At 44.3% G+C, this 24,535-nt stretch overlaps 1 protein-coding gene across 1 annotated transcript in view; it reads left to right on the top strand.

Annotated features, from left to right (window-relative positions):
- The window catches only part of LOC111979676 (unconventional myosin-VIIa), a 32,961-nt gene that overhangs the window by 5,430 nt on the left and 2,996 nt on the right, over positions 1-24,535 (top strand). The window contains 37 exon segments of the mRNA XM_024010301.2: positions 190-266; positions 384-503; positions 766-908; positions 1,067-1,277; positions 1,367-1,502; positions 1,608-1,777; positions 3,924-4,067; positions 4,304-4,462; positions 4,608-4,700; positions 6,483-6,577; positions 6,836-6,920; positions 7,414-7,632; positions 7,790-7,999; positions 8,232-8,546; positions 9,074-9,223; positions 9,473-9,541; positions 9,863-9,987; positions 10,199-10,325; positions 10,469-10,588; positions 11,716-11,889; positions 12,783-13,010; positions 13,534-13,701; positions 13,917-14,034; positions 14,185-14,311; positions 14,674-14,846; positions 18,671-18,852; positions 19,934-20,043; positions 20,275-20,423; positions 20,894-21,047; positions 21,809-21,902; positions 21,904-21,947; positions 22,184-22,212; positions 22,215-22,288; positions 22,588-22,701; positions 22,804-22,915; positions 23,397-23,503; positions 23,736-23,921. Of these exon segments, the coding sequence (XP_023866069.2) occupies positions 190-266; positions 384-503; positions 766-908; positions 1,067-1,277; positions 1,367-1,502; positions 1,608-1,777; positions 3,924-4,067; positions 4,304-4,462; positions 4,608-4,700; positions 6,483-6,577; positions 6,836-6,920; positions 7,414-7,632; positions 7,790-7,999; positions 8,232-8,546; positions 9,074-9,223; positions 9,473-9,541; positions 9,863-9,987; positions 10,199-10,325; positions 10,469-10,588; positions 11,716-11,889; positions 12,783-13,010; positions 13,534-13,701; positions 13,917-14,034; positions 14,185-14,311; positions 14,674-14,846; positions 18,671-18,852; positions 19,934-20,043; positions 20,275-20,423; positions 20,894-21,047; positions 21,809-21,902; positions 21,904-21,947; positions 22,184-22,212; positions 22,215-22,288; positions 22,588-22,701; positions 22,804-22,915; positions 23,397-23,503; positions 23,736-23,921 (5,111 nt within the window).

The raw sequence follows: 24,535 nt of genomic DNA, 5'->3' as shown, positions 1-24,535 counted from the left end.
ATGTCTGAGTGTTTTCTTGGGGAATATGACCTGGGCCTTGTCCTCACCCAATCCCCCCCAACCCAAATGGCCATATTTCTTGAGATCATAAAATACTTGAATGTTGATGTGTTTTTGTTGTTGTTATTTATTTATTTTTAATGTGAAAGCTCTGATTGACCAAGTTTTCTTTTGTTATTTACCTTACAGCCTCCATCTTGGATAACATGGAGAGCTCTGATGTCAGTTCATCGGATCACTTTACAATTGCAGCCAAATTGCTGGAGGTAGGCATATTTGTTGCCATTGTTGCCATTYTTTTTCTGGTATGTTTTTTAATAACATATTATGAATATACAGTACAGTTTACATGATATACATATATCTTCATGTCTTCCTTACAGGTGCAGCCTGCGTCTCTGGGTGTGAGCTTGACTTACCGCTCCTTCATGACCAACAGAGAGCGAGTGTCCAAACCCCTCAGCTCTGAACAGGCAGCCGACTGYAGGGACGCCTTCGTTAAGGTAATGATGGCACACCTGTTTGAAGGTGCCAAGGAAAGATATACAGTAGGCTACCTCCTGAAAGAAGAGGGAAGACAACATACATATTCATAAAGKCACATAATCCTTAATCCTTACTTACTCACCGTGGGTGAATGGACGTAACTCGAGTCTTCCATTGACATCAGTGCACGATTTACTTGAWTGTTGAGTTAAGCGCTCTAGGTTTTGGTCCATATTCTATTCAAGAGTATGTGTGTTGTTTGTGTCATGATTTCTTCAGGCAATATATGGTAAACTATTTATCTGGATTGTTGGGAGAATCAACAGTGCCATCCATAAGACTCCCACCAACGGTCCCAAATACGTCCGTAACTCCATTGGCTTGCTGGACATCTTTGGGTTTGAGAACTTTGCCTCAAACAGGTATTCCAGTCAATATCAAATACTAATTTCCCTTGTTGTTTGCGACAGTCGACACGCAGATAGTTTAATACAGGCTTGTATGTCCTTCATGCTCTCACCCCGATCCTATGTAACCAACCGGTCAATAACACAAGCCTTTTCCACATGCTTTTTCACAGCTTTGAACAGCTGTGCATCAACTTTGCCAATGAGCAGCTGCAGCAGTTCTTCGTGCGTCATGTGTTCAAGCTGGAGCAGGAGGAGTACACCAAGGAGGACATCGTCTGGAAAAACATCACCTTCAACGACAACACACAAACCCTTGATCTCCTGGTTGGGAAGCCCCTCAATGTGTTGGCTCTGATTGATGAGGAGAGCCACTTTCCCAAGGTTAACTATCTCAAATTTCTCCAATAAACCCTGCTGTGGAGGCAATCTGAATTGGTGAGGTTTGTGACAACCTTGAATGTTTCTTCCAGGGCACAGATGTCACCATGTTGAACAAGATGAACCAGGTTCATGCCAAGGGCAACATCTACATTCCGTCTAAGAACACCCACGACATGGWGTTTGGGATCCGCCATTTTGCTGGGGTTGTTTACTATGACTCAAGAGGTAACCAGAAGAAAAAGGGATTACATAAAATATTAGTTGATTTGCTGGGACACAGGAATATGTGTTTTTTTACTCACTATTTGATCCTGTATGTTTTTCGTTCAGGATTCCTGGAGAAGAACAGAGATACTCTCAGCTCTGACATGATCAAGTTGATTGACACGACCACCAACAAGCTTCTGAGACATATCTTTGAGACGCAGCTCAGTGCTAATGTAGTGAAGAACCCTGCCAGCAACAACAGGATCGTTATGACACCCAAGAGCTCTCTACGGGTTTGTAGCTGCTGTTATTATTTGGATTCTGAATATCCAACTCCTGTTAGCTACACTGAATAAAAATATAAAACGCAACATGCAACAATTTCAAAGATTTTACTGAGTTACAGTTCATATAAGAAAATCAGTCAATTGAAATAAATAACTTAGGCCCTAATCTATGGATTTCACATGACTAGGAATACGGATACGCATCTGTTCGTAACAGATAGTTTAAAAAAAAGGTAGGGGCTTGGATCAGAAAACCAGTTAGTATCTGGTGTGACCACAATTTGCCTCATGCAGCGCGACACATCTCCTTCACATAGAGTTTATTAGGCTGTTGATTGTGGCCTGTAGAATGTTGTACGACTCCGTTCAATGGTTGTGCGAAGTTGCTGGATATCGGCAGGAACTGGAACATGCTGTCGTACAGGTCAATACGGAGCATCCCAAACATGGTCAATGGGTGACATGTCTGGTGAGTACGCARGCTGGGACATTTTCAGCTTCCAGGAATTGTGTACAGATCCTTGTGACATGGGTCCATGCATTACCATGCTGAAACATGAGGAGATGGTGGCTGCTGAATGGCGGGACAATGGGYCTCAGGGTCTCGTCACGGTATCTCTGTGCATTCAAATTTCCATCTATAAAATGCAATTGTCTTCATTGTCCGTAGCTGATGCCTGCCCATACCATAACCCCACCGCCACCATGGGGCACTCTGTTCACAACATTGACATCAGCAAACCGCTCGCCCACACAACGCCATAGTCTGCCATCTGCCCGGTACAGTTAAAACCGGGATTCACTTCTCCAACGCCGAACTGCAGTCAGATCAAGACCCTGGTGAGRATGGCGAGCACGCAGATGAGCTTCCCTGAGACGATTTCTGACAGTTTGTACAGAAATTCTTTGGTTGTGCAAACCCACTGATCAGCTGTCMGGGTGGCTGGTCTYAGATGATCCCGCAGGTGAAGAAGCTGGACGTGGAGGTCTTGGGCTKGCGTGGTTACACGTTGTCTGTAGTTGTGAGGCCGGTTGGAYGTACTGCCAAATTCTCTAAAACGACGTTGGAGGGGGCTTATGGTAGACAAATGAACATTCAATTCTCTAGCATCAGCTCTGGTGGACATTCCTGCAGTCAGCATACCAATTGCACGCTCCCTCAAAACTTGAGACATCTGTGGCATTATGTTGTGTGACAAAACTGCAAATGTTAGAGTGGCCTTTTATTGTCCCCAGCACAAGGTGTACATGTTTAACCTCTTTTGGCGCATGAACCACTAGCGGGACACCTACGACAACATCCGGTGAAATTGCAGATGGTGAAATTCAAAATWMAAAAATTGTAATATTAAACAGTCATGAAAATACAAGTGTCAKACATMATTTAAAAGCTTAACTTCTTGTTAATCCAACCGCGCTGTCAGATTTCAAAAAGGCTTTACGGCGAAAGCATACCATGCGATTATCTGAGGACAGCACCCCACACCAAAATACTTTCTCAACCAGCACAGGCTTCACAAAATCACAAATAGCGATTAAATAAATCACTTACCTTTGAAGATCTCCCTCTGTTTGCAATCCCAAGGGTCCCAGCTACACAATGAATGGTCGTTTTGTTCGATAAAGTCCTTCTTTATATTCAAAAAAGTCAGTTTAGTTGGCGCCAATGATCTCAGTAATCCACTCTTTCAACATGCATACAAACAAATCCAAAAAGTTACCAGTAAAGTTCGTCCACAAGTCAAACGATGTTTCTAATTAATCGTCAGGTACTCTAATATCTAAATAAACAATAATATTTAAGACAGAGAATAGTATGTTCAATAGGGAAGATAAATAACGAAGAGAGCTCACCTTCACGCGCCAACAAGACCACTTTTCTAAAGAGACACCTTGTAGTTCTTCAAACTACTTGTTCATTTTTCAAAAAACAAGCCTGAAACTCTTTCTTAAGACTGTTGACATCTAGAGGAAGTCATAAGAACTGCATTCTGGGTCCTATCTATTTGTATTTCCCATAGGCAAGCACTGGCCTGGCATTGGCACTGGGGGAATTCCAGTTTCTCCACGTGGCTTTCCTATATATACTGTATGGTCACTGACAACGGTCCAAAATTCCACACAGATGACATTGTGATCTTTCTCCTCAAAGGCGTCCCAGACGGACGGCAGGAAACAGGTGTCCACGCTGAGCGGTCAGTTCCGCCAGTCCCTGGACTCCCTCATGAAGGCCCTGTCCATCTGCCAGCCACACTTTATCCGCTGCTTCAAGCCCAACGACAACAAGAAGTCCATGGTGAATAAGACAGCCATTTGTAGCACTGGGCCAGATACAGCGAGACAGGATTCATTGATGGTGCAATATCACAATCGGTGGAGGTCAAACTCACACAAAACAGAAAAAATTTGATTAGGTAGAATGGCAGTTTCACACCATAAACATTTTACAATTCCACRGAAGTCCCCTTTTTCCATCCTACAGTGCACTCCACTCTACTAAAACAAGCTTATGAATGTCTCTGTCTTYCTCAGTGTTTTGACAGAGACCTGTGCATACGTCAGCTACGGTATTCTGGAATGATTGATACCATCAGAATCCGGAAACTGGGATATCCAATCCGTCACACGTTCAAGCAATTTCTGCAGCGGTACAGAGTCCTCCTGAAGACAACCGTCTGTGACCCCAAAACTGTAAGACATTATTATTTAGAATATGATGATGATGATAAAGATGACAGCAATAATGATATTTGTTAGCATTCAAATCTCCAAAGTTGTCGTTGCTTTTAGTTTTGTGGTTATGGTTCCCAATATCCTCCTCCCTCTCCTAACCCAGGAGTCAGCATCAGCCTGCTGTATTGCCATTTGCAAGGCCGTGATCACAGGACATGACGACTGGAAGATCGGCACGACTAAGATCTTCCTAAAGGTGCAGTTAAACCTAGATTTTCCTGTCCAAGTCAAAATGATTCTAAGCCGKAATGTGTACACCACCCAGCCGGGGAAGGATATGGCTTGAAAACGTACCTCAATCCATGTCACGCCCTGACCTTAGAGAACCTTTTTATTTCTCTATTTGGTTAGGTCAGGGTGTGATTTGGGTGGGCATTCTAGTTTGTCTATTTCTTTGTTGGCCGGGTATGGTTCCCAATCAGAGGCAGCTGTCTATCGTTGTCTCTGATTGGGGATCATACTTAGGCAGCCCTTTTTCCCACCTTCAGTTGTGGGATCTTGTTTGTGTGTAGTTGCTTTCTGCACTGCATATAGCTTTATGTTCGTTTTTGTATTTTGTTGTTTTTCRGTGTCATTTTAATAAAATAAAAATGTACGCCTACCACGCTGCACCTTGGTCTTCATCTTTCAACGAGCGTAACAATCCAAGGGTGGAAGATGACGCTGTACTCCTAGTTATGCCATCAGCTGGGCTAGACAATCTGGACCCTCTCTTTCTAAAACTATCTGCTGCCATTGTTGCAACCCCTATTACCWGCCTGTTCAACYTCTCTTTCATACCGTCCGAGATCCCCAAAGATTGCAAWGCTGCCGCAGTCATCCCCCTCTTCAAAGGGGGTGACACTCTAGACCCAAACTGCTATAGACCTATATYTATCCTGCCCTGCCTCTCTAAAGTCTTCAAAAGCCAAGTTAATAAACAGATCACTGACCATTTCGAATCCCACCGTACCTTCTCCACTGTGCAATCCGGTTTCCGAGCCGGTCACGGGGTGTTAAGGTCACCTAACAGAACGAACTCTGAAGCTAGATGTGGGGCGATCAATTCACATATGGTATCCAGGGCACAGCTGGGAGTGGAGGGGGGGGGGGGGGCACCTTGTCGACAAAGGATCCAAGCCAGATGGCGAAAGAGGAATTGTAGTTGTAGTAATTTAGTTTGCTAGCCGGGAGATGCGCCTGGCTCACGGATAACTGGTGCTAGCTTCGGGTCAGGGGCGTTAGCCACTATAGCCACTCGGTAGCAGCGGTGATCCGGTGCCAAGGTCCAGAGCTTACGGCAAGGATCCAGTGGAGTAGTGGATTCTAGCCATGTTTGGGTGGAGTCCGGGTGAACAACTGAGTAGSCCGGGAGGTGRRCCTGGCCTGGCTCAGGGCTAGCTTCGGTACTGGGTCACTCGGTGGCAGCTAGCTAGCTGTGAAGATCAGGAGTAATGGTCCAGGGTTTACCGCAGGAATCCGGCGTTGTAGTGGAGAAACASTCTGATACTGGTAGGCTGGCAAGTATTATCCAGTCTAAAAAAAGGGCTGGTATCTGTGCAGAAGGTAAAGGCCGCTAGCAGTGGCTAACAATGACTAAATAGCTTGTAGCTAATTAGCTGGTTAGCTTCTGATGGCTAGCTTCTGATGGCTAGGTGGTTCTGGCTAAGGTCTAAAAAAGTAAATMATYGCGGKTCCGTATCACATTGGGTGAGGCAAGTTTCCGGAAGGTATAACTGATTTAAAATGGAAAAGAGATTGAAAATAAMATTTAAATATATACAAAAAAGGACGAAAAATACCAAAGTACACGAGAGGACGAACAAAACACGTCTGCACTGCTACGCCATCTTGGAAGAGCAGCCATGTTGTAACAGCAGTGATGGAATCCCAAATGTCACTTAAAGCAATTCGAATATGTTTCAATGATGTTGGTCTATGTTTTTGAAAAGGTCCACATTAGTCGTCTATAACCTGTCTCCACCCTCTTCCCATTCAGGATGCCCATGACTCCCTACTGGAGTGGGAAAGAGAGCGAGAGCTCAACAGGAAAGCCCTCATCATCCAGAGGGTCATTCTTGGCCACAGAGACAGGTAAATGAGGAACACTGAGACACACAGGTTGGGAGGAACACAGGATAGAAAATGGCATGCGACATGTCATACCTGACACAGGGACTTCAATGTTTGGGATGTTGTAAGACATTACATATCACACTGGCAGTGGTCACTGACAATACCCCAATCTAAWGGTTTACCACAGAGTTACATACAGTTGTTACTATTGTTTTAATACAGTAGTTCTTACAGTCTGCGCTATTGATGTTTTGTTGAAATCTATTCCTCTTGTAGGAAGAGCTTTGTAAAGAAAAGGAGAGCCGCGGTGGTGATACAGAAGCATTGGAGAGGTTACAAAGACAAGAGACAATATAGAAAGGTAAGTCACTGGCTAAGTTTCAAGTGGCGATTAGGGAGGTCTAATGCCGAAAAAGAAAGACAATTCTTGTCTACTTTACCAATATTTTCTCCTCTTTTTGCCAAAAAATGAGTGTGAAGTTCKAGTATTTAGCTACACCACTACATGGTAAAAAAGTAATTAAATACTGAAAACACTACCAATATTTGAATTGAGTTCAACTACCACCAAGCTACAGCAAAATACTATTAAATTACTAGTTGAACTACATATAGTTCACTACACCACAACACTGGTAWGGAGTCAACTCAGATACACTTTTGTAGACAAACTGGGGTGATATTGATTAAATGCCCTAGCTAAGGAGTGCACATTATTGTGCCGATAGAGATTTTCAAATGTTATTTTTTTATAGGCTGGATCAGCTTTTAACATATCTTTCGGTTTTCTCTCTGCTGCTCACATTTACCTTCTACAAACATAATTTATCCTCCTCTGCGTCTTGTTCGACTAGCTCCAGCGAGGCTTTCAGCGTCTGCAGTCTAAGATCCGTGGTCGTCTGTCCCGGCTGCATTACCTGAAGGAGCTGGTGGCGGCCGTCACTATGCAGTCCCAGGTGCGCGGGTACCTGGCCAGGAAGAGTTATAAGAGCAAGAGAAAAGCTGTGACTGTCCTCCAGGCACACACCAGAGGCATGCTGGCTAGGAAGACCACCAACAAGATGAGGACAGATGTGAGTTCTGACAATTGAGAAAAGTGTGTGTGTGTGATTGCAAGCCTGTTTTTACACCTGTGTGCAAATGCAATATATCTGTGTGTGTGTGTATGTATGTGTGTGTGTGTGTGTGTGTGTGTGTGTGTGTGTGTGTTTGTGTGTGTGTCTGTGTTAGGCATTCCTATCAGCCCGGGAGCGGGAGACGAGGGAGCAGACAGCCGCAGAGCTCCAGCGGAGGCTAGAGGAGGTCCTCAGCCAATCACAACAGGCTGTTGCCGAGCCAGAGCCAGTCAGTGAGCAGGAAATGGTGGAAACCATGTTTGAATTCCTGCCCCACAAAGTGTCAGTAGGAGGGCGGGAGGGCCCGGCTCCAGAGGGCTTTGAGGTGATGCTCACAACCAATAGTGGATCTTAATGTCATATCAACATAGGTTTCCATTTGCTATAGTCTTATATGTCTTATTACCTCAGTGATGAACACTGCTAACAGAATGACCACATCCACCTAATCCTCTCTTCTCATTGAAGAAGCATTATAATATTCTACTATTCTCTCCAACTCAAAGAAAAAAGTATCTAACTGAGTATCCAACTGCACTCTCCCTATCCGTCCTCAGGACTTGGAGAGAACGCGAACAATCCCAGAGGTGACTGAGGAGAGCCGAGAGGAGAGTCAAGATGAGAGCCCAGTAGAAACCCCAGCTCCGGTAGTAGTACAAGTACCAGTACCAGTACTAGCTCGGACTGAACCAACTCCTGCACCAGCACCAGTACCAGTGGAGCTACCAGTGGTGGAGTACAATGATGAGGATGAGGAGTTCTCCTTCATCAAGTTCAGTGCTCTGCACTTCCAGGGCTCTGCTACCCACAGTCACATAACCCAGAGGCTGCGGCAGCCCCTGCTATACCACGAGGACGAGGGGGACACACTGGTGAGAAGTCAACATCAGGCTTCTGTGTCTCTGAGGGATCCAAAGCAAGGATGGCATTTTTCTTCCTCTGTCACATATTCCACATTATAAACTGGGTGGTTCTAGCACTGAGTACTGATTGGCTGAAAGCCGTGGCATATCAGACCATACACCACGGGTATAACACAACATGCCTTTTTACTGCTCTAATTAAGTTGGTAACCAGTTTATAATAGCAATAAGGCACCTCTGGGGTTTGTGGTACATGGCCAATATACCACGGCTAAGAGCTGTATCCAGGTACTCCGCGTTGCGTCGTGACTAAGAACATGCCCGTAGCCGTAATATATTGACCAAATACCACACCCGCCCGGGCCTTATTTCTTAATTCTCCTCTCCTCCTCCTCCATTTTCCTCCTGCTGTTTTTGTTTTGTTCCTCACTTCACCCCATTCTTTTATTTTCCCTTCCATTCCCCACTTTCTCCTCTCCTCTTCACTCCTCTCATCTCCATTCCTCTCTGCTCCGCTCCTCTCTGCTCCTCTCCAGGCCTGTCTGACAGTATGGTGGATCATCTTGAGGTTCATGGGGGACATTGCTGAGCCTAAACAGATCAACCAGGAGCCCTCCACCGTCATCCAGAAGAACCTTGGCCAGAGACAGAACAGGAGGCTCAGCAATCTGGTGGGCCTGGATCAGGTACTGAACATAAGGCCTTACTAGGACTTAACCTTATATTCAACTCAGTTCAATAGGACTTTATTCATCCCTGACGGGCAATAGGAAAAATATCGCTACTCACTGATTCCCTTAATGTGATGACAATAGACACTTGTGTCATTTTGTGYGTTTCTAATAGTTTCCTATTGTACTGAGTTTTTGCTGACTGAATTCACCCACTCAACAGTTTGTCAGATGTCTAATTCGTCATATACATTTTTCCATCAGAAAATACTAAGGAAAAATAGAAAGAAAGAAGGAATGGGGAACAGAAAAGCATCGGCCATTATAGATGAGGTATGTTACATACACATTATTTTGTCTTCAGAACTAAAATGAGTCTGAATATCCATGATGTAACAACACAGGCTAATTGTCCAGATGGGATACAGTTTATGTGAAATTGATGTCAAAAGTAGATATTTTTGTTGTTGTGCATTTTAGCTAACCCTACTCTTTTCCTAACCTTAATCTAATTCTCCTAAACTACTAAGTCATTTCTCCTAACATGCTGCCTAAGTTTTCCTAACCTGCGAAGAAAAGGCAAATAGGACATAAGCTGTATCCGCTCCAGACTAAACCGGCTAATTGTCTCGTTGTGCTCCTCATCTCCTCCAGCCAGAGACTATGACGGAGGACAAAGACATTCTAATTGGAGAGGGGCGCACTTTGGATCGGCCAATATCCGACCTGGAAAAACTGCACATTATTGTTGGATACGCCCTATCCAGACGAGATATAAGGTAACAAACCGAATTACAACACGTAAACAATGTTACTCAGATATTTCCCAGTTATTGATGTCTACAAAAGTAATTTGTTTGTCATCCCCAAACTGTTTCATTCAGAACTAATAAAGGATTACAGCTACAGTTGCAATGCAAATGAATTGGATCCAATCAAAACTTATAGATAGCTAACTTGAGCCCTGTCTGTCCTTGTTTGTCCGTGTAGGGATGAGATCTATTGTCAGATCATTAAACAGCTGGTGAACAATAAGAACCAGAAGAGTTCCCTCAGAGGCTGGGTCCTCCTGTCCATCTGTCTTGGTATCTTCCCCCCAACAGAACTCCTTATGCAGGTCAGGCTAAAGTTGAMATTTTTTCACCTGTGGCTGTATGTCTTAAGACGCTGTGTTTTTACGTATAGTCATACTGAATTTATAACCCAGGCCCCACTCAATCAATTACATACACTGTAATTCTATTCTATTCCACTCCACAGTATCTGGAGAGCTTCCTGCACAGAGGGCCAAGTAGCTATGGTCCGTACTGTGCTGAGCGCCTGCGTCGCATCGTGGCCAATGGGGAGCGAGGCGAACTGCCTTGTTGGATAGAGCTTCAGGTAAGATCCATGACAGAGACATACTCATCTGGGTGCCATCTCCCTTCTGACACAATGCAACAGAATTGGGGGGGGTAGGCCTGTCAGGACTCAAACCCGGGTCCAACACAATAGCCAAAGAATATCAAATCTCTTGACGATGTCGCTAGGTGTCGACATGCTGCTGTTAAGCAGTATCAACACTACAGGTCATGGATAGTATTCATGACAAATGTCGCGTTCAAAACAACTGGGAACTCGGAAATCTCTGACTTCCGACTTCAGTGCGTTCAAGAGAACTGGGAACTCTGAAAAAAAATGCTCCGATTAGGAAAAATTGTTTCGAACGGTCATCCAACTCGGAATTCCAACTCTGGAACTKAGGCCTCTTTCTAGAGCTCCGACTTTCTGACTGATGTCATGATTTGACCTCGTAATTTTCTGAGTTCCCAGTTGTCTTGAAATCCCCATCAGAGCAGGTTTGGTCAGACAACAATACATTGACTGATTAGAAACAGACTGGCACTCATGTTAAATGATGAGAGGTCGCATCAGAGTTATGTGAGAGACAGTTTCTTAACTACAGCTACATGCGCCAACCACTGCTAATATCCCACCTACTCCAACATATGAAATCGATTATCTGTTTTTGCTCTGCCGACATATCTTTATGGCGGCAGGTAGCCTAGCGGTTAGAGAGGTGAGCCAGCAACCGGAGGATTTCCTGYTCGAATCCTGGATCTGACAGGAAAAATCTGTTGGGAAGTGAGCTGGCAACCAGAGTGTTGCTGGTATCAAATAYTAGATGCTATTGCCTACCGTTGTGCCCTTGAGCAAGGCACTTAACCCCACACAACAACTGCTCCACGGGGSCCCAGTGTGGTAGCCCCCTGTTCCAACCTGTCCAACCCCTATATGTGTCTTTTGGAAGGGTKGGGATAAATGGAAGTCAATGTTCGGTTCGACCTTGTGTACAATTGAYGAATAAGSTGATCTTACAATGAATCTTATGACAGTGACTGTATTAGTAAGGAGACAGGACACCAAAACCGTATGTGTGCAGTACAGAGCAATATGGGTCCTGTAGTAAGTAGTAAATTATACTGCAAGGACTAATTATTYCCATGTCTCCACCTTCCCACATGTAGGCCGTCAAGACCAAGAAGCCCACACAAGTATCTGTGGCCCTGATGGACGGCCTTAGTGTCAGCCTGCCTGTTGACTCAGCCTGTACCTCTGCTGAGGTGTGCCAGGCTCTGGCCAAGAAAGTCAACATCAAGGATACCTACGGATTCTCTCTTTACATCGGCTTCTATGAGAAGGTGAAGGAAACTCCCATGGGTTTTGGGGATACCTAGCCATGCAACTAAAACGAGTACATACAGATGTAGGATCTTAATTTGAGCCAGTTTGCTACAGCAGGAAAATAATCCTGCAGCAACAGGAAATGTGAATTATTATGTGGATTATAATTCATGGATATTTTTGTAGGAGTTGATATATTTTTCGTAAGGGAAAAACAAGTCTGTAATTTCTAAGTGGATATTACAAACTCCAGAAGCTTTTTTTACAACTCAAATACAGTACAAGTTTGAAATCTCCTGCATTACAGGAAWGTTCTCCTGTAAAAGGGTGATCAAATGAAGGTCCTACATCTGTATTGACAAAGAAGATACATATTAAATACAACAGTGTCAATAGGTACTCTTCTTAGTCGCATGGCAAGGGGATACCTAACTGTGGTGTCCTGGGTACTGGGCATCATGCCTTTGAAGTTGCTCATTCAGTGTCAGTTCAATATTGAGATTGAAAAGGGACAACATTGACTTGATAGCATTTGACTACCATTTATTAGCATCTTCACTAGCTTTCAGAAGTTGACCAACATTGACTTGCTTTGACTAGCCCTGTGACATGTTTTGACTAGCTCTGCCATATTTTGAACAAGCCATGTGACATGTTTTGACTAGCTCTGCCATATTTTGAACAAGCCATGTGACATGTTTTGACTAGCCCTGTTACATGTTTTGACTAGCTCTGACATGTTTTGACTAGCCCTGTGACATGTTTTGACTAGCTCTGACATGTTTTGACTAGCCCTGTTACATGTTTTGACTAGCTCTGACATGTTTTGACTAGCTCTGACCTGTTTTGACTAGGCCTGTGACATGTTTTGACTAGCCCTGACATGTTTTGACACTGTGCTTTTTTCCAGGTGTGGTCCCTGGGCAGTGGCGGGAAGCACGTGATGGACGCTATCTCGCAGTGCGAGCAGGAAGTGAGGCGGAAGGGCGAGGAGGAGCAGCATGCCTCCTGGAGACTCTACTTCCGCAAGGAGTTGTTTACGCCCTGGCACGATTCCTCGATAGATGCCGTCAGCACGGATCTCATCTACAGACAGGTCATCAGAGGCCTCAAGTCTGGGGAGTACCATTCTGAGAAGGTGCGTCGTTGTTTTATTTATTTTTTTGAACCTTTATTTTGACAGGGAGTCAATGCTGAGACCAAGGTCTCTTTTCCAGATGAGCCCTGTTTAATTCAACAATACACATCAAAATCCAATACACACATTAAACTACACATCCTTATACACCTTAAAATAAGCGTTATTATATACAATACATGAAAAGCAAAACACAATCGTAAAAAACAGTACACCGCCTAAGACTCCACCCACCCAGACAATGTGGATATCATATCACTGATGGTGACATTGTGAAAGTAGCCTCCACTACTCTCGAGGGTAGGTTGACCATGAACCAAGCATGAATCTTAGGAGTCACAATGTCTCACTGAACTCTATGTAAGAAATCATAAAAATCAATTACCACTATTGTTGAAAAAAAGAAAAGATATAAAGACTGCTTATGTTTTGAGGTGGAAATTTTATTAACTAAACAACTAAACTGTCTTTCTKTATTCATTGGACCTAAACAGACTTTGTATTTATTTGTTGTGTCATCCAGGAGGATGACTTTGTCCAGCTGGCAGCGATGTACTACTATGTGACGTTTGGGTCAACCAACAGTGTAGAAAATGCCAAGAAGGTGGTGGGGGAATGCATCACTACTGAACTTATCGAGACCAAGTCACAAGGAAAATGGATTCAGCTGGTCACCGCAGCACATACACAGGTACTGCTACTCACTGGTGCAATAAGTCATGGCCAGACAACCTGTAGTATATTCTGTTCTAAAATTCCTGCTATTCAGTGTGCTATCCCTGTCAAGTAAAGTTCGGCAAAGTAAAATAAATAATTACATTGAAAAGTTAAAGTTAAGTAGAATAAAGGAAAGTTAATGCCAGACAAAATKATTCAACTAATAATGATCCTAATCATTCTCACCAGGGTCCTTTCATAAACAGCAGAAGGAGCACAGACAGCGTGAAGGGGGATGTGGTTGACTACGCTCGTCAGAAATGGCCCATCTTCTTCTCCAAGTTCTACGAGGTTACGCAAATGTCAGGTAAGTCTAACAGGAATATGTCCGCATAATGTACCAAGTGAAGTTTCTATCATTTTTCATGATGAAGCTTTTAGTTGGTTTAAATCAGGCAAAGTATTTATTTTATTTGTCAAAGACAATTTTAWAACTAAGGTATTTGTATACCCACAGGACCTCCTCTATCCAAAAGCAATTTTATTGTGGCCATCAACTGGAATGGGATCTCCTTTCAGGACGAGAAAGAGAAGAAGCTCCTTGAGCTGCCCTACCCAGAGGTGACTGGAGTAAACAAGTCCAGGTATGAACAGGCTATACCAAGGCCCTGTTTAAATATGTCAGAAATGCATCCTTCCTTCTTCCCTTCGAAGTGATCACTGATCTGATTTGGTTGGTTTTGAGGTAATGGAGTGATAACCTTACTCACAGCTATCCAATCACTTATAGGTCTGTTGACCTCAAGGAAACAAGGAAGGATGCATTTCTTAAGTATTCTAACAGGGCCCAGAATACATAGCCAGAACCTAGTTTTATACACTGGCTGTTTATTGCTCAGTTGTCAGGTGGTGGTGGTCGTCATGGTTCACATACTCCCTCATACCGACATTCAATCCACCATGAAGTTATTACATACATTTCACATACGTTTCATATGTTCATCAGTGATGACGGCAGGATCGACAGCAGTCAGTCTGTGAGCCTGGCCACACTGAGAGGGCAGTTCCTACTGCAGTCTGTGGAGGCAGGGGAGATGGCTGACCTGATCCAGTGGTACCTGGAGGGCCTGAGGGAGCGCTCCGTCTACGCAGTGGCCCTGCAGGACATCAACAGGCAAGGTAAGAATATGACAATAAATCACTTGATCACTCACCTCACAGCTGAGGTTCACTGATTTTGGATAAGTTTGTTAAGCTTTGTATCTCTGAGGTACAGAGGGTAAGTTACAGTAGATGGACGTATGTCAGAATCATAATACTTACTAGTATATCTACAGACACTTCATAACTGAGGTTCATCCATTTGGATGAGATGGGTCAAGGCCATGCTGCGTAGCACTGCTTAAGAGGGGTGGGTATCTGGATCTTTTCCATTGAATTCTAATGCTGTAAATTGTAGTGGAAAACAATGTATTTGTCCCCGTCAGATAACAACAGGTAGTAGGTAGTCAGTGTTTAACAGAAAACAAAATCCTAAAAGAACCCTTCATATACAGTAGGTGTTTTTGGCTGGGGATCATGCATGACCTAACATGGTTTCTCTTATATACAGAGCATTTGGAAAGTATTCAGACCCCTTGACTTTTTTCACATTTTGTTTCAGCCTTAATCTGAAATGGATGAAATGAAAATGTTTTCCTCATCAAGCTACACACAATACCACATAACGACAAAGCGAAAACAGGTTAAGACATTTTCGCAAATGTATAAAAAATAAAAAAACGTATTTTTTAAGTATTAAAAAAATACTTATTTACATAAGTATTCACAACCTTTGCTATGAGACTCGAAATTGAGCTCAGGTGCATCCTGTTTCTACAACTTGATTGGAGTCCACTTGTGGTAAATTCAATTGATTGGACATGATTTCGAAAAGCACACACCTGTCTGTATAAGGTCCCACAGTTGACAGTGCGTGGCAGAGCAAAAACCAAGCCATGGGGTCGAAGGAATTGTCCATAGAGCTCCGAGACAGGATTGTGTCAAGGCACAGATGCGAGGAAGGTAACCAAAAAAATTCTGTAGCATTGAAGGTCCCCAAGAACACAGTGACCTACATCATTCATAAGTTGAAAGAGTTTGGAACCACCAAGACTCTTCCTAGAGCTGGTTTCCCGGCCAAACTGAGCAATCAGGGGAGAAGGGCCTTGGTCAGGGAGGTGACCAAGAATCCGATGATCACTCTGACAGAGCTCCAGAGTTCCTCTGTGGAGATGGGAGAACCTTCCAGAAGGACAACCATCTCTGCAGCACTCCGCCAATCAGGCCTTTATGGTAGAGTGGCCAGACGTAAGCCACTCCTCAGTAAATGGCACATGACAGCCCGCATGGAGTTTGCCAAAAGGCACCTAAAGACTCTCAGACCATGATAAACAAGATTCTCTGGTCTGATGAAACGAAGATTGAGCTTTTTGGCTTGAATGCTAAGCATCACGTCTAGAGGAAACCTGGCATCATCCCTACGGTGAAGCATGGTGGTGGCAGCATCATGCTTTGGGGATGTTTTTCAGCGGTATGGACTGGGAGACTAGTAAGGATCGAGGGAAAGATGAACGGAGCAAAGTACAGAGGGATACTTGATGAAAACCTGCTCAGAACCTCAGACTGTGGCGAAGGTTCACCTTCCAACAGGACAACGGCCCCAAGCACAAAGCCAAGACAACGCAGGAGTGGCTTCGGGACAAGTCTCTGAATGTTCTTGAGTGGCCAAGCCAGAGCTGAGACTTGAACCCGATCGAACATCTCTGAAGAAGAGACCTGAAAATAGCTGTGCAGCGACGCTTCTCATCCAACCTGACAGAGCTTGAGAGGATCTGCTGAGAAGAATGGGAGAAACTCCCCAAATACTTGTGTACCAAGCTTGTAGCATAATACCCAAGAAGACTCAAGGCTGTGATCGCTGCCAAAGTTGCTTCAACAAAGTACTGAGTAAAGAGTCAGAATACTTATGTACATGTGATATATATATATATATATATTTTTTAATAAAGTCAGCAAAAAAAGAAATGTTTTCTCACTGTCAGCTGTGTTTATTTTCAGCAAACCTAACATGTGTAAATATTTGTATGAACATAACAAGATTCAACAACTGAGACATAAACTGAACAAGTTCCACAGACATGTGGCTAACAGAAATTGAATAATGTGTCCCTGAACAAAGGGGGGTCAAAATCAAAAGTAACAGTCAGTATCTGGTGTGGCCACCAGCTGCATTAAGTACTGCAGTGCATCTCCTCCTCATAGACTGCACCAGATTTGCCAGTTCTTGCTGTGAGATGTTACCCCACTCTTCCACCAAGGCACCTACAAGTTCCCGGACATTTCTGGGGGGAATGGCCCTAACCCTCACCCTCCGATCCAACATGTCCCAGACGTGCTCAATGGCATTGAGATCCGGGCTCTTCGATGGCCATGGCAGAACATTGACATTCCTGTCTTGCAGGAAATCACGCACAGAACAAGCAGTATGGCTGGTGACATTCTCATGCTGGAGGCTCATGTCAGGGTGAGCCTGCAGGAAGGGTACCACATGAGGGAGGAGGATGTCTTCCTGTAACGCACAGCGTTGAGATTGCCTGCAATGACAAGAAGCTCAGTTCGATGATGCTGTGACACACCGTCCCGGATCATGAAGGACCCTCCACCTCCAAATCTATCCCGCTCCAGAGAACAGGCCTCCGTGTAACGCTCATTCCTTCGACGATAAACGCGAATCCGACCATCACCCCTGGTGAGACAAAACCGTGACTCGTCAGTGAAGAGCACTTTTTGCCAGTCCTGCCTTGTCCAGCGACGGTGGGTTTGTGCCCATAGGCGACATTGTTGCCGGTGATGTCTGGTGAGGACCTGCCTTACAACAGGCCTGCAAGCCCTCAGTCCAACCTCTTTCAGCCTATTGCGGACAGTCTGAGCACTGATGGAGGGATTGTGCGTTCCTGGTGTAACTCGGGCAGTTGTTGTTGCCATCCTGTACCTGTCCCGCAGGTGTGATGTTCGGGTGTACTGATCCTGTGCAGGTGTTGTTACACGTGGTCTGCCACTGCGAGGACGGTCAGCTGTCCGTCCTGTCTCCCTGTAGCGCTATCCACCTTGAACGACGTCGTCAAGTACGGAACATTGCAATTTATTGCCCTGGCCACATCTGCAGTCCTCATGTCCGTGCAGCATGCCTAAGGCACGTTCACGCAGATGAGCAGGGACCCTGGGCATCTTTCTTTGGTGTTTTTCAGAGTCAGTAGAAAGGCCTCTTTAGTGTTCTAAGGTTCCTAACTGTGACCTTAATTGCCTATCTTCTGTAAGCTGTAGTGTCTTAACGACTGTTCCAAGTGTCATGTTCATTAATTGTTTAAGGTTCATGAACAAGCATGGGAAACAGTGTTTAAACCCTTTCACATGAAGATCTGTGAAGTTATTTGGATTTTACAAATTATCTTTGAAAGACAGGATCCTGAAGGGACATTTCTTTTTTTTGCTGAGTTTACATTTGCAAAAATGTCCAAAAACCTGTTTTTACTTTGTCATTATGGGGTATTGTGTGTAGTTTGAGGAGGGAAAAAAATATTTAATCATTTTTAGAAATAGGCTGTAATCTAACAAATGTGGAATAGAGTGAAGGTCTGAATCATCTCTGAATGCACTGTACGTGGGGGACTTACTACCTCTCTCTCTCTCTCTCTTCTCCTCTCTCTCTCTCTCTCTCTCTCCCCCTCTCTCTCTCTCTTCTCTTCTCACCCTTCTCTTCATCTCTCTCTCCCTCTCCTCTCTCTCCTTCTCTCTCTGTGTGTGTCTGTCTCTCCTGCTCTCTCTCGCTCTGTGTGTGTGTCTCTCTCCACTCTCTCTCTCCTCTTGCTCTCGTTCCCTCTGTCTCTCTCTCTGTGTCTCTCTCTCTCTTTCTCTCTCTCTGTGTGTGTCTCTCGTATCTCTCTCTATCTCTCAAACTGCAGACGACCCCACGTTCCTGAGCTACAAGAGAGGGGACATGCTAGTCATCCTGAAGGACGGAGAGTACTCCCCTGACCGGGGCTGGATCAAAGGCACTAACGAGCGCACCGGGAACACCGGCGCCGTCTCCACGGATACCGTCCTGGTTCTGCCAACCCTTGACAAGCCCAGCGATACCACACTGGTAAGACGGTTCTAGACTCTAACAGAATGTTCTAGACTTAAAATACTTATTGAAAACTTCACTCGAGTGATGTTTCAATTCATATGGTTAGAAGAATAGGTCATAGAACAATAGTCTGGTCCCAGATCTGTTTGTGCTGTCTGGGACTAGGCCAATTAAACAGTGCACACATTGTACAAATAAGAGGGTGATACAAATGGGATTGGGATATTACTGAGATACGAACATAGTGCTAATGGGGAAGTGCATGATAAGATTCTTTATTTTATTTTATTTTTTATTTTTTCCCCCTTTTTCTTTCCAATTTCGTGGTATCCAATTGGTAGTTACAGTCTTGTCCCATCGCTGCAACTCCCGTACGGACTCGGGAGAGGTGAAGGTCGAGAACCATGTGTCCTCCAAAACACAACCCAGCCAAGCCGCACTGCTTCTTGACAGAATAACCGCTTAACCCGGAAGGCAGCCGCACCAATGTGTCGGAGGAAACATTGTACACCTGGCGACCGTGTCAGCGTGCATTGCGCCCGGCCCCTCTCAGGAGTCGCTAGTGCGCGATGGGACAAGGACATCCCTGCCGGCCAAACCCTCCCCTAACCTGGACGACGCTGTGTCAATTGTGTACCGCCCCATGGGTCTCCAGGTTGCGGCCGGCTGCGACAGAGCCTGGGCTCGAACCAGGATCTTTAGTGAAACAGCTAGCACTGCGATGTTTTATTTTTTATTTTATTTAACCTTTATTTAACCAGGTAGGCAAATTGAGAACACGTTCTCATTTACAATTGCGACCTGGCAATGTAGTGCCTTAGTCATGATAAGATTCTTATAAGCTAATAAGTGAACATGGATGCATTCCGTTACAGATAGTTGTCCCTACGGGAAACAACGTAATGGACCCTTGGTGGATTTATTCCTTACACCTAACCAGTTGGAATGCTGCCCATATGTTGGGCAGACTTGTGAGCATTGTTAGATGGTGGAGCAAGTCGACATCAAGTCCCTATTCTTCGAGGGATTGTGGAAGGGGAAGACTATTATCTTGTGGTCGTATTAACATTGTGTTTTTCTTTGGTTGAACCACCAGAGTCTGCTGAATCTGAGCCCAGATCAGAGGACAGTGGCTCAGAACGCACCCGCCAGGGAAGAGGCAGTGTCCCCCGTCTCACTGAAAGAGTTTGCCTATGACTACTTCAGGTAGAATCCACTCTCACTACTATTTCAACGACATCAATAACCATTTTAACTTTAATAATTACCACAAACATTTGTAAATGAATCATCGATTTAACAAAGGAGTATTCCAATGTGACAGTAATCTGACCAATTATCTCACTACTACAGTTTGCACAATTAACAGTATATTTCCTGGTTATACCATTCTCAATACAGCACGTTAACCTGAGCTATTTCCTTGGTTTCTCTTAGGCAGCCTGGTAAAGAAGGGGGCCGCGGGGCGCAGGCCAGAGGCAGGGAGAAACTTTGGGCTGCCTCCAAAGAACCCATAAAACAGCCCCTACTGAAGAGTCTGGTGGGCAACACCGACCTCAGCCATCTGGCCTGCATCTCCTTCACTGATATCCTTTACTCAAATACTTTATTTGTTAAAGGGGATGTTCAGTATTTTACATCTTGATGTTAGATGGTTCCTCGCCCTGAAGTAGTCTACGGGCCACGACAAACTGGTTCGGGTTTTCTTTAAATAGCCACTACAAACTTCAGTGAACTTAGCAAACTTCAGCTACTTTCAGGTTGAGAAACCATCTAACATCAAGTTGTAAAATCCTGAACTTCCACTTTAATGTACGGTTGATGTTCATATTGATATTGAGGTGAACACTGGATAACAACAAGGAATATTTTTAATAGGTGTTGAAGACACTAGGGAGCGATTACACCTGGACTTATTGTTACTGGAGACCTTTAAACGATAAATAAAATGACTTTTTTTTACAATGGCGTGGCAGTTAGCGAATTATCCTAATAAATATGTCTCTCCAAGTGGAGTTTGCTAAACGTTTGCTATTGTCCTTAGCCTTTCCCTCACCTATCCTAAAGTACATGGGAGATTACCCTATCAAACAGGTGCGCCAGCCCATAGAGCTGACTGACCAGATCTTTGGTCCRGCCACTCAGCATGTGCCTTTACAGGACGAGGTCTACTGCCAGATCATGAGGCAGATGACCAGTAACAACAGCAGGTATGTGTGGTAATATACAGCCATGTCAGCTATTTCTCATGTATTACTAGGAAATAACCACAGATCATGAGGCAGATGACCAGTAACAACAGCATGTGTATGTGTGGTAATATACAGCCATGTCAGCTATTTCTCATGTATTACTAGGAAATAACCACAGATCATGAGGCAGATGATCAGTAACAACAGCATGTGTATGTGTGGTAATATACAGCCATGTCAGCTATTTCTCATGTATTACTAGGAAATAACCACAGAGATGTACAGTATATGTCTGATGTTCTATTCTTAATTATATGATAATACTCTCTCACACTCTCTCCCCCCTCTCTCTACTCTTCACCCCCCTCTCTCTACTCTCCACCCCCCTCCTACTCTCCACCCCCCCTCTACTCTCTCCCCCCTCTCTACTCTTCACCCCTCTCTCTACTCTTCGCCCCCTCGTCTCTCTCTCCCTCTCTACTCTTCCCCTCTCTCTACTCTCTCCCCTTCCTTTCTCCACTCTCTCCCCCTCTCTACTCTTCCCCCTCTCTCTACTCTCCCCCCCCTCTCTCTCTTCCCCCTCTCTCTACTCTTCCCCCTCTCTCTACTCTTCCCCCTCTCTCTACTCTCTCCTCTCCCGCTCTACTCTCCCCCCTCTCTCTACGCTCTCCCCCCTCTCTCTCTACTCTCTATTATATCCATCTCACCTTCCCTCTCTCTCCCCCTCCCTCTCTCTCCCCCTCCCTCTCTCTCCCCCTCCCTCTCTCAGAATGATGTAGACTATGGTTGCAGCTCCTTTGGCTGTGTACCGGCCTCTTCCCCCCCAGTCAGATCCTGCTGAAGTACACCCAGCGTTTCCTAGAGTCACGCCCAGAGAGAGCCCCTGGCTGCAGACTGCCTGCAACGGCTACAATGCTAGTCAGGTGGGGCTCCAAAGCACACTGTAGTGAATTTGGGAGGCAGTGGTGAAAAGCCTCGAACTAAATGTCCCTACAGATCCAACACCCAAGCCATGACACCAAGAGGTCTCAATCTGAATATCTTGGATGAAGTTGCTGGAGTTTGTGCTGAGGATGCTACAAAATATGGGTATTGAGATGTAAATACTAAAATGAGTGGGGGGAAATGAATGCTATACTGTCCTCTTGTTGTAGTATGGAGCCCAGGAAGCTGCCCTCCCATCAGTGGAGGTGGACGCCATTCAACAGGACAGCAACCAGATCTTCCATAAAGTCCACTTCCCTAACGACAGAGCTGAGGTAGAGAGCTTCTCTTTTGCCTCATATGATCACTAGGATCACTGATCACTATGATTATTATGATCACTAACCCTTATGATCCCCATGATCACTGATCCTTATGGTCACTGATCCCTATGATAAACTATGAATTTCTCACATCCACTTACATATGGTATCTGAACTTTTGTCACAGTGGAAACTATCTGGCTGGACTAATCTACAGAAATATAATAATACAGAAATGTTGATTAATTATGCTCATTGTCCATGTGAAATACATTTAATGAAATAAATGAAATGTGTCAATTCTTATTTAGCTCTTCGAGGTGACATCAACGTCTAGGATTCGTGACCTTGTTCGTAACATTGCCTACAAGCTCATTCTGGCCTCAGCTGACGGTTACAGTCTCTTCATGAAAACGCCAAACAAGGTTCAATTCAAGCTCATTTAACTGGTTTAGTTAGTCCGGGTAGTTAGTCCGGGGTAGTGCAAGTGAATGTATGTTTTTTTTCTCTCCCCTTCTTGCTTTCAGGTGGTGAGCTTACACGACCAAAACTACTTCTTTGACAGTTTGAGGGAGACGACAGACCAACCTAAGAAAACGAAGAGAGCCAGAGAGGTGAAGAAAGGAGGTAAAACAGAGGGTAAGCGCAGTACTGAATTTAACAGATAAAGTTTTGAGCTCAGTACTGGATTTAACAGATAAAGTTTTGAGCTCAGTACTGAATTTAACAGATAAAGTTTTGAGCATGCCGCAACCATTTGTGGTAGATGGTGGCAGATTTGGTAAATTGCGTCATTCTGGCAAACAATGGCTGATACTTAAATAACGTGCCATAGAGTTATGCGGAACCCCGCAAGCTATGCTGCAGTATGCCACGACTTTTAAAGGAAGAACCACTGTACAATAAAATCTAGCATCCACCATATTGTCCTTATATGTACATCGTAGCCCTAAAACAGTCAAAAACATCATATAATGTAAGCAAAAGGTCAAAGTAAACTCTCACTCCCACCAAGTTGTCAGTGGATGAAACTGTTATGTTATGCTACACTATGCTATACTAAGCTATGCTATACTAAACTATACTATGCTACAAGGACTGATGAACATTTGTGTTTCAGGAGGTCCAGCCACCATGCCCTACCTGGTTATATTCATGAGGAAGCTGTGGTTCAACGTGACCCCAGGAAGAGACCTGACCGCTGACCTCACTTTCCATTTCCCACAGGTCGGGCATGAAAGACACAGACAGACAGGCACACACACAGACTACTGTACATTTCTAGTAGTAGAATTAGTTTTTATTCATCATTCAAATCTCCCAATGGCGTCAATGGGTAATGATTACGCTAAAGAGTTATGCATCTCAACCTGTATTCAAACCGCTGTAAATAGTGAGTAAGCGGGGTGAACCCAGAACCCAGTTAACTCATAACTCATACACAAACCTCTCCCCTCAGGAGTTGCCCAAGTACCTGCGTGGCTACCACAAGTGTACCAAGGAGGAAATGACCAGCCTGGCTGGCCTGCTGTTCCGGGTCAAGGTGGACACGGACAGGTCCCAGTTTGTCATGATTCCCAGGATGCTGAAGGAGCTGGTGCCAGCTGACGAGATGAAAACCATGTCCCCAGAGGACTGGAAGAAGGTAAGGAGGAGGATGAGGATGAGGAGACAACAGACACCTATGGTACACTGTCAGTCCTTCTCATTTTATTGAGCTTTATATGATATTTGGCATACATCTCTTGCTCTCTCTATTACAAAGCAGATGGCTCATTCCAATAAAGCATAATTTATGCAATTAGAACTGCCATCATGACCTCAAGTCAAGTTATTACCATTACCAAAACAGTGTTCTTAGTAAATTAATAGCGAACCATTATGACAAAAATTTGGGCCAGATTTATATCACAGATATGTCAATATTTGAAAGCATACCGCAACCAGATATATATATATATATATACACAGTTGAAGTCGGAAGTTTACATACACTTAGGTTGGAGTCATTAAAACTCGTTTCAACCACTCTACAAATTTCTTGTTAACAAACTATAGTTTTGGCAAAGTCGGTTAGGACATGCACGTTTGTGCATGACACAAGTCATTTTTCCAACAATTGTTTACAGACAGATTATTTCACTTATAATTCACTGTATCACAATCCAGTGGGTCAGAAGTTTACATTCACTAAGTTGACTGTGCCTTTAAACAGCTTGGAAAATTCCAGAAAATTATGTCATGGCTTTAGAAGCTTCG

This window comes from Salvelinus sp. IW2-2015, linkage group LG19, assembly GCF_002910315.2.
Source record: "Salvelinus sp. IW2-2015 linkage group LG19, ASM291031v2, whole genome shotgun sequence".
Classification (NCBI taxonomy): domain Eukaryota; kingdom Metazoa; phylum Chordata; class Actinopteri; order Salmoniformes; family Salmonidae; genus Salvelinus; species Salvelinus sp. IW2-2015.
This window is presented reverse-complemented; position numbering and strand designations above follow the sequence as displayed.